The sequence below is a fragment of the Lissotriton vulgaris genome, chromosome 4_1 (genome assembly GCF_964263255.1).
Source record: "Lissotriton vulgaris chromosome 4_1, aLisVul1.2, whole genome shotgun sequence".
In the NCBI taxonomy this organism is placed as follows: Eukaryota; Metazoa; Chordata; class Amphibia; order Caudata; family Salamandridae; genus Lissotriton; species Lissotriton vulgaris.
In genome coordinates, this window is record NC_141691.1 from 1,692,659,596 (window position 1) to 1,692,673,449 (window position 13,854).

Here is a 13,854-nt window from a genome sequence, read left to right on the forward strand (position 1 = left end):
GTCTATTCTCTGTTTATGCAACGTGTCATTGGCTTGAACATTGAATTTTAATGTAATGAATTCTTTTTAATGTACGATTTTCTGGGGATATTTACATTGTTATTATGAACATCACCCCTCTGGTCTCTTTTAGCCGACGGTAATGATCTTTGCACCTGTACATATGATGTGTCATTGTTTTTTAAATTGTTAAAACGTGCATGTGCTTGTTTGATTGACTATGTAATTTAATTGATTTTTTAATTATATGTTTGTTTGTCTGCTTTTATGAGTAATACTCGAATAAAGCACTTTTTGAATTTGAATTTGAATTTGTAATACCAAGACATCGTGACTTCCCGTCATTAAGACACAATGTTATGAGCAATTAAATCACTATCTTTTGACATGAAAGTGCGTGACAAATTTAGACTTTTCTCAATATTTTTTTTTTTTTTCACAACCAATTTTATTGAGCAAGTGAGCAATAAAATTGTGGCACCCCACAGGCCGGAGATCACCACAACAATACCGGTACAGTAAATCACATGAGTAGCAAATGTCCAAGTAGGCATCAAGAATAGGCTCAGTATGAAGAAACCCCCAACCCACCCTACCCCCCAATCCCGACCCCCCCAACACCCAGAAACTCCCCCCACCCCCCTCCCACACGTGTACATACACAGCAATAGGGAAAAGGCGTAGGTGTAGCGCGACAGGAGTGTCGCAGACTCGGGCCAACAATGTCCGTACAATCAAATGTCTTCTTCTCGCTCCGCTGGGGGATCCAGTGACAGACCCCGGTAATCGGCCCACCGCTTCCAAATTTTGTAGTGTTTGCGTGGGCAGCCCCTCGCCTCAAAGATCAGCCTTTCCAGGCCCCTGAAGTAGTCCAGCCCAGCTTTCCACGCAGACAGGGGAGGGGCCCTCACAGCCTTCCACGCCCGGGCCAGGTCCCGTTTGGCAACAACAAACCCCAAAAGCAGCAGATGACGCTTATAGATGTTCCCACCAATGCCCTCCATGACGTGCAATAATCCTAGCCGATGGGTGCGGGGAAGGTCCCAGCCTAGGACCTCTGACAGACAATTCCACACACCTCTCCAAAAACCAGACAGCCGACCACACGACCACACAGTGTGTATGAGGGATCCAGGCACCGTCCCACAGCGCAGACATTCCGGAGATGCAATCAACCCAGCTCTCCACAACCGTTCACGGGTGTAGTAGGCCCGGTGCAAGTATTTGAATTGGATGAGTCGGAGCCGTACAGCGATGGCGGTTCCACGCGGGGATTCTAGCGCTTCCCTCCAATCATCCTCATCTAGGGGGCCGACGTCCACCTCCCATGCCGCCCGAAGAGAATGTAGGGTAGAGGAGCAATGGATGACCAGCATCTGGTAAATCCGGGAAACCTTTCTATCCCCCAGGTCCCCCATAAAAACCTTTGCCTCGACTGGGCTGAACTCTGGCAGGGAGTCTAGGTTGGCAATGCTCGGGGTGAGGGCATGGCGCAGCTGCAAATAGCGGAAAAACTGGGACTGAGGCATTTGGAACTCCGTGCCGAGTTCCTCGAACGATTTAAGGGTAGCGCCGGACATGACCTGGCCCAGTAGCGTGATACCTATCACTTCCCAGCCCTCAAAACCGGCCAGGGCCGCCAGTTCCGGAAGCAGACCATTGTGCCAGAGCGGCGTCTCGGCCGTCAACTTGCCCCACCAGCCCATGCGGCGTAGGGCCTGCCTCCACACAGCGAAGACCACTCTGGTAACCGACGGTAGTGCACGACGCAGGCGGGCTGAATACAGAATGGTGTGGAGCGTATTATCGCCCATAAGCGACCATTCTAAGGCATACGCCGGGTCCCCCCTGTCACTGTACCACCACTCATTAAGAATAAGCAGTTGGGAAGCCTGGTAGTAGGAGAGGAGGTCAGAGGTGGCCAGGCCTCCGCAATAAGTAGACAGGAAGCATGTTTTCAACGCCACTCTGGCCGCTCCACCAGCCCATAGGAAACGACCCAGCATCGAGTTGACCTGGCGAAACCACTGCGGGCCGATAGGGTACGGGAAGTTCTGAAGTTGATACAGCAGGTGCCACCATTTTGAAGATGGCCGATCTTCCAAAGATAGTAAGGGGCATTCTGGACCAAGTCTTAACATCGGCTTGGACCCGTTCCCATACCAGCAGGATGCCACGATCCCAAGCCACGGCGCGCGACTCCGAAAGAAATACGCCAAGGTACTTCAGTCCATCCGTCGCCACCCGCAGTCCCGCAGCCCAGGGGTCAATCACGACCTCACCGCCCAGCACCCATAGGGTTGACTTGTGGAGGTTGAGTCGAAGGCCGGAGATCTCGCCAAAGACGCGCATGACCTCCAGAACCCGGGGACCCGAGCGTTGTAGGTCGGTGAGAAAGAAAAGGATATCGTCCGCATAGAGTGCGATCCTATCTACCAAATCACCATTCCAGACAAAACCGCGTATGTGGGCATCAGCACGCACCCGGGACGCCAGGGGCTCCATCGCAAGGGCGAATAGGTATGGGGACAACGGGCAGCCCTGCCGGGTGCCCCGACCAATCCGAAAGCGCCCGGACGTGGCCCCGGCCACCCGGACCGAGGCCGTGATGTTCGTATACAGTAGTCTCACATACGACAGAAACACCGGGCCAAGGTTAAGGCAGGCCAGGAGTGTAAACAAGTATGCCCAACTCACAGAGTCAAAGGCCCTGTCCATATCCGCTAGTAGGAGTGCCGCCTGTTCATCCCGAGCACCCATGGCATCAACCGCCGCCTGCGCCCGCTGGATATTGTGGCGAGTTGCTCTACGGGGCATGAATCCGGCCTGGTCAGGATGGACCAGGTCTGTAATATAGGGCAGCAGACGGTTCGCCAAGGCCTTTGCTAGGATTTTGGCCTCGATGTTTAAAAGTGAAATGGGCCGGTACGATTCGTGCCTGTCCGGCGCCCTGCCCAGTTTCAGAAAGACCACGATCTCAGCGTGGCGCCAATCGGGCGGTAGTTCCCCCTAGGCCCGTGCCGCCTCAAGCGCGCGCCTTTACTGAGGTCCTAGCTGGAGGTGGAACTTTTTGTAGAATTCTCACGGGTAGCCGCTCGGGCCCGGCGCCTTCCCTGTATTTAGCTGCCCCAGCGCCTCCCCGAGTTCCTCAGCCGTGAGCGGGACGTCCAGCGTAGTTCTAGTTTCATCGGAGACGGCCTGCGGCAGCAGGTCATCGAGATATGCGGATATCTCCTCCGTCTCCAGGGAGTCCCGGGGGGCATACTGTGTCTCATAATAATGGGCAAAGCTAGCTGCGAGAAGGGCCGGATCCGTCACCACCGAACCATCCTCCGCCGTGAGACCCGGCAATGTGAGAGGCTGGAAGGTGGCCTGACACAATCTGTGAAGCATCGTACAGGACTTGTCGCCCCATTGATAAATCCTGCTACGCGTGGCGAGCCACGCCTGTCTGGCCTCATCATGCAGGACCAAAGCGTAGGATTGCTGCGCCTGCAAGAGCTGTCGTACCGCATCCTCATCACCCCCATCCCGGCCACGCTGTTCCAACGTCTCCACGTGAGCGGCGGCGGCCGTAATGGCCTCCCGATGCTTCCGCCGTGCGGCTGCACACCAAGCTATGTCAACTCCCCGTATCGTGGGCTTCAGCGCCTCCCATACCACCACTGCATCCACGTCCCCCACAAGGTTATCGCGCCAATAATTATCGACCGCTTCACGCAAGTGATGAACATACTCAGGCTGCTGTAGGTGCCACGAAGACATCCGCCAACAAAACGGCTGTCGTTTCGAGGGGAGGTCTATGGTAGCCACAACTGGGGAGTGATCGGACAGACCTCTGGGTAGGATTGCAGCGTCCCTCACACGGCTCAGACAGGCACCAGGCATAAAGATATAGTCGAGTCTCGAGAAGGAGCCATGCACCGCCGACACATACGTGAACTCACGCGCAGCAGGATGAAAATGGCGCCACACATCAACCCAGCCCAAGCTATCCGCCGTTGCACGCAGTCTAGTATGCGCGGTGGCGGGGGGGGGGGATCTACAGCCACAGGCACACGTCTCTGGCGGTCCGAGCCCACATCCATGACCTCATTCCAATCGCCCCAACCACCGTCAACACATCTGGAATTTCATCCCACAACGTAAACAATCTCTCTGACAGGGCCCACTGCATGGGAGGGGGGCATAGACACTACCAAAGACCACTGGTTCGGCACCCATCAGTCCCTTAATAAAAACATAGCGGCCCTGAGGGTCAATCCACTGCTTTTCATGAACGTACGCCACCCTGCGATGGACCAAAATAGCCACCCCCGTGAACCCCTCGCGAAGCCTGCATGGTAAACTTGTTGGAAGCCGAATCTCTGGAGGCTAAGGACCTTGGAGCCCAGCATATGAGTTTCTTGGAGCAACAGCACGTCTACCGCCTCCCTCTTCCCCCAGCGCAATATAGCTCCACATTTGATTTTATCGAGCATCCCCCTCACATTCCACGTTACAACGCGAATGGCCTTATTAGGAGGCACGGCAGTCCGATCAGCCATCATCTAAGCAGTCCCCCCCATTAGGCCCTCCACGCCACCCCGTCGCACCCCACCATCCACTCGATCCAACATCAATATACACGTGTGGTCCCATCCCCCCAGCCCCAACTCCCCCCACCCCACCCCAGGCCCGAACCACCCCCAACAACAACAGATCAACTCCCCCCCCCGACCCCGCTCCCCCCACCCCTATACCTCATAGAACACTGAAGTATCTGTCGCGGCATGGAGAGACCCGGGTCCAAAACGGAGGACCCAGGGCCCGCCATACCAAGGGATCCCAACACCACGGTCATCACACACTCACCCCCCCCGACAACACCCACAACTCGTGAGGGTCTAAGGCCCATAGAAGGCGCCTCCCGAGCCCCACAGCATTCCCACAGGTAGCTTCAAAATGTCTCAAGCGTATACAGTCTGGCATTAACGAAGCCCCAATACAACAGTCTCACCAGCTGATCCATCACAAAGTAGGGCAACACATTACCGGACAGAACCAGGGTCCAGGCCCCACCCGAGTTCAACTGCCAGCATCGGAATGTTCAGAGTCTATCGTGCCGTTGGTCTGTGTCGCACTAGCGGAGGCTGACCGTTTACGTGATTTGGACCTCCGATGTCGTCCTTTTCGGTTTGGGCGGTTCGTCCGCTCCGGCGATGATTCCCGTGACCCGCCCGGGTCTAGCCCCGGCTGGGCATGCGGCCTGATCCTCACTGCTTCGTCAGTCCACCGAAAGACCTCCTCGGGCAAATCAAAGAAATGCGTCCGGGACTGGTACACCACCCTCAGGCGGGCCGGTTACAGAAGAGAATACTGGAGCTTCAGGCCCCGCAACTTGGCTTTGGCGGCTACAAAGGACTGTCTCTGCTGCTGCACCAGTTTCGTATAATCAGGGAAGATCATAATGGTGTGGTTTTCATAGGTGAGCGAGCCCTTGTTCCTCGCCTCTCGCAGTATGGCATCGCGGTCATGGTAATTCAAAAGTCTTGCAATAACAGGCCGAGGACGCTCACCCTCCGGCGGCCGCTGTGTCAAAGCCCTGTGCGCCCTCTCGATCACGAAACAAGCGGACAGTGCCCCCTCCGGGAGCCAGCTCTCCAGCCATCGGGTCAAAAACTGCTCCATACCATCCTTCTCACACCGCTCCGGAAAACCGATAAAGCGTAGGTTGTTACTCCGTGCGCGCCCTTCGGCATCTTCCACTCGGGCAGCGAGAGTCTTTTGGGTACGCTCCACCTCCGCCATTCTCTGCTTCAGCGCGCCAATGTCCGTTTCTGTCACCGAGATTCGGGATTCGGTCTCAGTGATCCGCTCCACCGCATTGCGGAGGTCCTGGCGCAGCAGCGTAACGTCCGCTCCCACGGCCCGATCTTGGCATCGAGCATGTCCCGGGATTGGGTGATGGCAGCCAGGATCGTTGCATTGTCCGGCCCTGTCCCTCCGCTGCTGCTGGGCGCCCCCGATCCACCACTGGGCGCCGTAAATTTATCGATAGGGCCTTACTTAGGCGGGCCTCCTCCACCACCCCTGGTCATGGCCACTCGCAGGCTCAGCGGTGTCTCTCCTTGGGCAGGGCGGACACCTTCCGCGACAATCCTCAGTAGATCTTCGGGAGCAAACCCACAGCGATGGGCGCAGGAAGCCTCAGGCCCTGGGCTGGGACGCCGGCACCGGTGTCCTCAGAAGAAGGAGCGATAAGAGCTGCTCCCAGGCTAGGTCAGTCCCAGTGTCGCGAAACTTGAGGCCCCGGCCTCACAAGGGCGGGGCAGGCCTCTACCACGCCGTGTCGCCTGTAAATGTTCTCCCAAGGCACAGCACTGGAGTGCAGGACACCTCTGCGATCCGTGGGCAACTGGAGCTGCAAGGCCAGGCCGGAATCCGCGTCGCCGATGCGACCTCCAGCAGCCTGCCAGCGACCGCCACCCGGCGTCCTGAAAATCGAGGTCCCAGGTCCGCAGCCAGTCACTAGGCCGCTCGTCGCCGTTGGCGCCGCCGTTCCCCGGGAGAGATGGAATCATGGGAACAAGACACCGGAGAAGTCAGAACACTCCCTGGAACCAATGCCACTCACGTGGTACCAACTACGGGCTCGGGGGCCAGGATAAATGAGCAAATTGTGTCCGGGCCGGCGGGAGCTCTACAAGGCTGCGACCGCCATCTTCGCCCGCCAAGCCACGCCCCCTCAATATTTTTAAAAGGTCAAAATTTGAGATTCCTTAAATGCAATCGCAATTTAAGAAATCGCAGTTTTGCAATTTCTTAAATTGCGAACATAACAAAAATGTTAATGCATCCAAAAAATAGGAATTGCATTCGCAAACGGCACCGTTTGCGAATGCAATTTCCTTTGATGTATGTGCCCCTTAAAAAACTTGTCAATGAAAATCTGGCAATGTTATCCAATGGGAGGAAAATCAAGTTGCAGTTAAAGTACGTTCTCATTACTTTTGTAATCCAGGACTGGGCTCCTAAGTCCAGCACTGGGGTCTCTACTTAAAACTGGTAAGAAATTACGTTTCAGTAGTAGGAACGATTTTTAAGGAATATTGGAATATTTGTAATTTTCAAATGTAGACAGAAAATAATTCACAGAAAAACAGTCAATGGTTTCCTATGGACGAAATTTAGATTACTAGTAACCACAGTTGTGATTACCTTTGCGGTTCAGTACTGGGCTAAAAGATACAGCACTGGCTTCTCTCCTGATTACAGGTGAGTACTTTGGATTTCGATATTCGGCTGATTTTAGATGAATATTTTAACATTTCAAAACTTCAGACTTAGAAGAAATTTCACAGAAAAGCAGTCAATGATTTCCTATGGCAGAAAATTAGATTACTAGCAAACGTGGTTGTGATTACTTTTGCGGTGCAGTACTAGGCTACAAAGTACAGTACTGGCTTCTCTCCTCATCACAGGTGAGTAATTTGAAATTCGTTATTCGGCTGATTTTAGATGAATATTTTAAAGTTTCAAAACTTCACACTTAGAAGATTTTACGAGTCAAACCAATCAATGTTATCCTATGGCAGGAAAGTTGGTCATCTGTTTTCAGGTGAGTACTCGACTGGTGAAGTTAAGGTTCTGGGCATAGACTCAGGGTCCCTCAGGGTCAGGTAGGTACAGTTAGTACACCCTCAGCGGCACAGGGGCAGCCGGGTGCAGAGGTAGTTAGGCTCAATGTTATCCAATGAGAGGCAGGGGGCCTTTGGTTGGGGGCTGCTGGCTAGCAGGCCACGCGGCTGTGGGAGCTGGGCTCCTGGTCACTTGCTCAGGGCAAATAGGGAAGTATAATAGGGTACAGGTTGCACTGCCAGGGGCACTTTGGTGGCTGGGTGCAGGGTGCTTTTGAGCCGTCGGGTGCTCAATGTTTTTCAATGAGGATCTTGCAAAGGGAACAAAGGCTGCAGGCTCGGGGACGGTGGATCTTCAGGAGCAACCAACACTTTGAGGGGTAAGTTGGGATCTTGGAGGATAGGTAGGTACCCAGGAGTTGGGCACAGGGGGCCGTGCGGCGCCAGGTGCAGGGATGTCTTTTAAGGTCGGGAAATCTTAGGCCCTGCTGGTCGCGGTCGGAGGGGTCCTTTGTCCTGAGGCTGCAGGCGTCGTTTGGGTCGTCGAGGAGAGTCCTTGGGCACTGGATTCAGAGTCAGAATTGCCGGGGGGACGTCCTCAGGGTCTTGGTTCCCTCCAGCACAGGCCAGGCTTGGCGGGTGCAGAGTGTGCAGGGTTCGCGGTTCCGGGCTGATGCCAATGCTTGTTACTTGCTTTGAGCAGTACCACTGCTCGTGGGAGACCCAGGTAGTCAGATTCACAAAGGCAGTCAGGTCCTCCGGGGTTTTTGAGGTTGCTGACCACTGGAGACGCCGGGGTTTAGCAGGAGCAGGTTCGAGGGTCAACAGGCTGGGGCCAAATCAGTTGGTGTCTTCCTCTTGTTAGCAGCAGGTCTTCTTGCTTCTTGTTCTTCTTTCTTGTTTCGGTATCTGGATCTAAGGAAGGAAGGTTCAGGGAGCTCCTAAATACTCAATTTAGGGGTGTTACAGGTAGGGCAAGGGCAGGGACCAATAGGTCCCTGTCCTGGGGCGGGTACACCCCCTAGCCTGCTCCTCTCCTGTGGGAGGAGGGCAGGAGCCTAGCTGTGATTGGGTAGGACTCCCCATCTTACTCCCCATCTTCAAGATGGCCGGAGCCAGGGGTCGTGCTTCACCTCGTCTCCCCCACCTGAGGGGTGTGGTTGGCACAGGCTGGCACCGCCCCTTCCTGACATAGTTTTTCCCGCCAGTCTTCCCGACAGAGTGGTGGTCAGGATTGGTGGAGGCCAGCTGCTGGGTACAGCAAATGGTCTGGAGAAGCTCACAGAGGCGGCATGCCTTTGAAGCTTCCCCCTGCCTATCCTGGGGAAGGAGACCTAGCACCTCGCCCATGATGTGCATTGTTGCAGGCCCAGGAGAGCTGGGGGATCTCCACCCAGGGGTCGAGCAACATGTCTGCTGTGTGGCATCCTTTGCAGCCACTCAGCCCAGAAGTGGATTGTAGGTTAGGTTTCAGGGGGCATCTCTAAGATGCCCTCTGTAGTGCATTTTACATTAAATCCCACTCTGGCATCAGTGTGGGTTTAACGTGCTGAGAAGTTTGATATCAAATGTGCCAGTGTTCAGTGTAGCCATTATGGTGCTGTGGAGTTCGTAATGACTACCTCCCAGCACCATATACTCTTAATGGCATTACTGCACTTACAGTGCCCAGGAATGGCCCAGGGTACTGTAGGGGCACAGGGCTCATGCACCTGTGCCCACACCACTGGCATAGGGCACCCAGTTAGAGGGGTGGATGAGGTATGCCAGGGCATTGGGGTTGTGGGCATGGCACACAGGGATGTGTGCCACGTCGACTCTTTGTTTAGTTCCCCACCTAGACACTCAGCCTGCAAAGGCAGTGTGTGGGTGTCAAGGTACAGGGCCCCTAAGGGTGACACAATAAGTGCTGCAGCCCTTAGGGGCCTTCTCTGGTCACAATGCTCTGGGTACCTAGAGTACCATTTACTAGTGGCTGACATGTGGCCAGAGATGCCAATTGGGTTTAGGCTTTAGTATAGTTTTTAGGGAAGGAACACAGGCCCTGGGTCCCTGATTGGCAGGGACCCAGGGCACACCTAGAAAAATTGCATCCGGTATCAGGCAAAAAGTGTGGGTGTACTGCAACAAAAACTCACTTTCTCACACGGTGGAAACAGCAAGGTTGCAGGCAATTAGGAAGGCCAGTGGACATGTGCATCTGGTGGCTGGGTAGACCCTGGATGAGATGGGACCAGCTGCCGGCGACGCTGGCAAAAGTGCAGGCAGGCACACCCTGGCACCCCGACATCTTGATCATCCACTTAGGGGGGATTTGGTGAGCAGAGGAAGAAAGGCGCTCCTCCACGACATCCAGAAAGACCTCACGGAGACAGCCAGGTCATTCGGGAATACAGCCGTCATCTGGTCCGTGCTGATCAGCAGACAAGAATGGCGTGGTGCAGAATCAAGGAAGGTGGTGGAGAATTCTAGGAGGAAACTGAACATAGCCATGAGCAAATTCTGCAGAGTCAATGGTATGGAAAGTGTGAGGCACGGGCTCATCCACCCGGGACGCCCAGAACTCTACGCAAACGATGGAGCCCACCTGTCTGAAGAAGGAATGAAGGTGTTTTGGGACAACCTGTGGGGTGCAATGACACTGGTGGGTTGCAAGTAAAAAAAAAAAAAAAGAGAGAGAGCGATAGAGGACGTTTTTTCAGACGGGGTAGGTGGGAGCCGCAGGAAGACGTAAGCCTCCCTGGCGGCGTGGCGAAAACTAAGGATACAATGGTTGCTACGGAGACACACCGATGGGCGGTGTGTAAGAATTGGCCCTCTCACACTGGGATGCCGGACGGCAGGGTGAGTGGCCAAACAAAGAAAAGGGGGTAGCAAACGGAGACGGCACTCGCTGCCCAGCCCCCGCTGGATGGCAGGGCACAACAGAACCTAACATTGTCGCGAGTATGGTCCTAACTCCGGGAAGAAAGCTACCCCCGCGCAAAGTAAGCGCAAAGACAACCAGCCAAGGAAATGGCCCAGATGGGGGCAAAAATGAGAGAAGCCTACAGAAAGAACTAACAAACGAACTGCCAGTCCAATTGCAAATGGACAATGGAAGATGATCAGCAAACACAGACGGATGTTTTATGGCCCATGCATGATAGTTCGCTAATAGTATTGTAAGGCAATCGCATATGAGTAATGACAGAAAGTATAGCATTTATTATTATTAAAAACTGCGGCTAACACTGACCACCATGGGCCATATGTATCATCAAACTATTTTGCATTTCCTAAATAGCGAATCTTAAGGAATCGCTATTTAGGAAATGCAAAATGGTATGTATGAACAAAATCGCTTTTTATTTGCGATTCCTTAAGCTTCCTTATTTGCGAATTCGCATTTTGCGAATTCGCAATTAAGGAATAATTTCCAATGCATTCCTATGGGCCAGGAGGCCCATAGGAATGAATGCAAAATAATTCTCAAATTGCGAATTCGCAATTTGCTAATTGCAATTTGAGAATTATTGCAAGGGTGCAGGGGTGTCTCAAAGGCACCCTGCTGCACCCCTGAAAAGAACATGTGTGTGCATATGGCGCACATACATGCCCTATGAGCATGTGTGTGCATCATATGCCACCTTTAAAAATGCCAATTTGTGCATTTCTGGAAGAATTCGCAAGTTACCATCAACTGGTAATTTGTGGTGGTATAATTGTGGTAATAATTTATTTATTATTTATTTATAATAATTTATTGTGGTATAATTTGTGGTAATAATTGGTGGTAATTTGTGAATTCTTAAACAAAATTTGCAAGCTAAAATTGCTACATACATAGCATTTAAGGAATCGCAAATTTGCGTTTCCCTAAATGCTATGGAAAAATAAGGAAAGTTTGCAATTCCTTATTTTGGGAATGTTTCATACATTCCAAAAAGTGCAAAAGGGCCGTTTGCGAGTCGCAAACGGCTTGATACATATGGCCCTAAGGAACAAAACGGTTGTTGGCTTGTTCATTCTGAGTATCACCAAAAGTTGGACACATATGCTCGGGAGTAGGGCACAGTGCGGGGGTGAATCCAAAGGCTTGGTCACGCACTCCCTGTGGGAAACAGATGCTTTAACTATGTCACACACAGCAATAATGGGGAAGAGCTTCATAGAGTCATTCCGCCAGATTCATCATTCTCCCGTTTTGCGAGGCCCTAATAGCGATTCATAGCGAATCGCTATTAAGGACTCGCAAAACGGGATTCATGTAGGAATCGCAATATTTTTTGCGATTCCTACACATTCTTTATTTGCGATTAGCAAATTGCTAATCGCAAATAAGGAAAAACTCCCCATGCATTCCTATGGGCCAAAAGACCCATAGGAATGAATGGTGAGTATTCCTTATTTGCGATTAGCAATTTGCTAATCGCAAATTAGATAGCGATTTGAAGGGTGCCAGGGGTGTCCAAAGGACACCCTGTAGCACCCCTCAAATGATCTGTGACACAGGTGTTGCAAACACACATGTCCAAAGGACATGTGTGTGTGTAACATGCAACTCAGAAAAATGCATTTAAATGCATTTTTCTGAGTTTTCGCAATTTACCGCGAGGTCTGACCTCGCGGTAAATTGCGCCTAGAAATTGCGATTTCGCAAATTGAAATAGGATGTTGAATTGCATTTAAGGAATCTCAAATAGAGATTCCTTAAATGTCATTCCTCGCAAAATTGCGAGATCGCAATTAGCGATTGTTACATTTGGGATGCTGAATCCCAAATGCAAAAATCGCTCTCGCAAAGGGCCGGATTCTCAGAATCTGGCCCTTTGCGAGCGCAAAAAAGCTTGATGAATCAGGCTGATTGTCAGGTATATATGAAACGTAACCCTGTTCTGTCACACTCGTCCTCTATATTAGAAAAGTTACCATCTTTAAAATATATTCTAATGTAATTTTGGTATAAACGTGGAAATACAATAGTCCGCAAGACCAATGTCAATTGAACTGTACGGTATATATATGCTCATGACGCCAAACACAATAAAAATGTCAAACAGCATGGACTATTACTGGAAAAGCAATATCAACAACCACACAAGAGGAAAGAACTACAGTTTATGGATGACCCCACAACATTTGGGGCTTTTAAGCTTATCACTCACTGGACATGTTTCAGATGCTCTTGTGGTGTCCTAGATGGGACGGATGGGTCGAAGTCCTCAGCGATGTCACAGTCCTCCACAGGAAGCAACCATGGCATCATATACTCGGGGTCGGACTCTATTGCAGCAGCTGTGCTGAGAGCACAGGGCAGAGCCATTTCACGAGAACAAGAAGCAGAGATTTCAGTTTAAGTTTCATTAAGGACCCGGACTCAGAAGTACTGCGCTCTCCACAAGTAAGCAGCCATGTTGTGTCTGCGTCCTTGTAAAGCCGCTGGCGCCTCCTCTAATTGGTCGAGATGTATAGCTAGTGCATTCTCAATTCTGATTAATGTTTCAGATTTTCCCTTTACTGGCAAATTGCAGTGGGGCCGGTGTAGTTAATGAAAGCATAAGATTTGCGTGGCACGTTTTAACACAGGGAGAATCTGGTAGTTGAACGCCGATGTCATCTATGCTAGACGATGGAGCCTGCTCCCTGTACTAAACTGTGTGCTTCAGGACACAGCAAGACGTTCAGTCTTATTATTAACTGCTTTAGTCTGAAGGATAGATAGTCTTTCACAGATCGGAGAGTTTTCATTGAGTCATCATGACACTCCATTTTCTTTAGAAAGTTAAAAGGAACTCGCCTCGTAGTAATGCATCCCAAACGGCAAATCCTTTACATGCTCCGTGTTGAGTTATGTTACTAGTAAGTGTAAATAAAGCTTTAGGCTCAGGGTAAGTAAGTGAAACAAGCATTGGCAATGCAATAGGACTCGGGGAGACCACTTGCATTGAAAACGAAAGTGCTGGTGGGTGCGATAATGTATGAGCATCACCGGGAATGCACTGGAGGGCGTGGGTGGCCCCAAGAAGTCATGGACTGCTAGAGGAAGGGGGAGGCGGGTAGGGCAGGAGTGGAAAAAGTAGCCCGTGCAGTGAAGGGGCCAGTAGCCATGGAAGGATACAAATGACTGAAATGGCTGTCATGGGGAGGGACTAGCAAGCTTAAAACCAATCGGAAGGCAGCATTTATAACCTAAGCCAATGAAGAAGATTGGCAGGAGAGTGGGCGGAGCTTCCACGAAGCTTCCACACTATTG

At 51.8% G+C, this 13,854-nt stretch overlaps 1 protein-coding gene across 1 annotated transcript in view; it reads left to right on the forward strand.

The window, feature by feature from the left end:
• The first annotated feature begins 3,462 nt into the window (after positions 1-3,462).
• Positions 3,463-13,854, forward strand: part of LOC147724410 (Y+L amino acid transporter 2-like) — a 507,321-nt gene continuing 496,929 nt past the window's right edge. The window contains exon 1 of the mRNA XM_086918041.1: positions 3,463-3,746. Coding sequence (XP_086774167.1) covers positions 3,463-3,746 — 284 coding nt within the window. The remainder of the gene's footprint in view (positions 3,747-13,854) is intronic.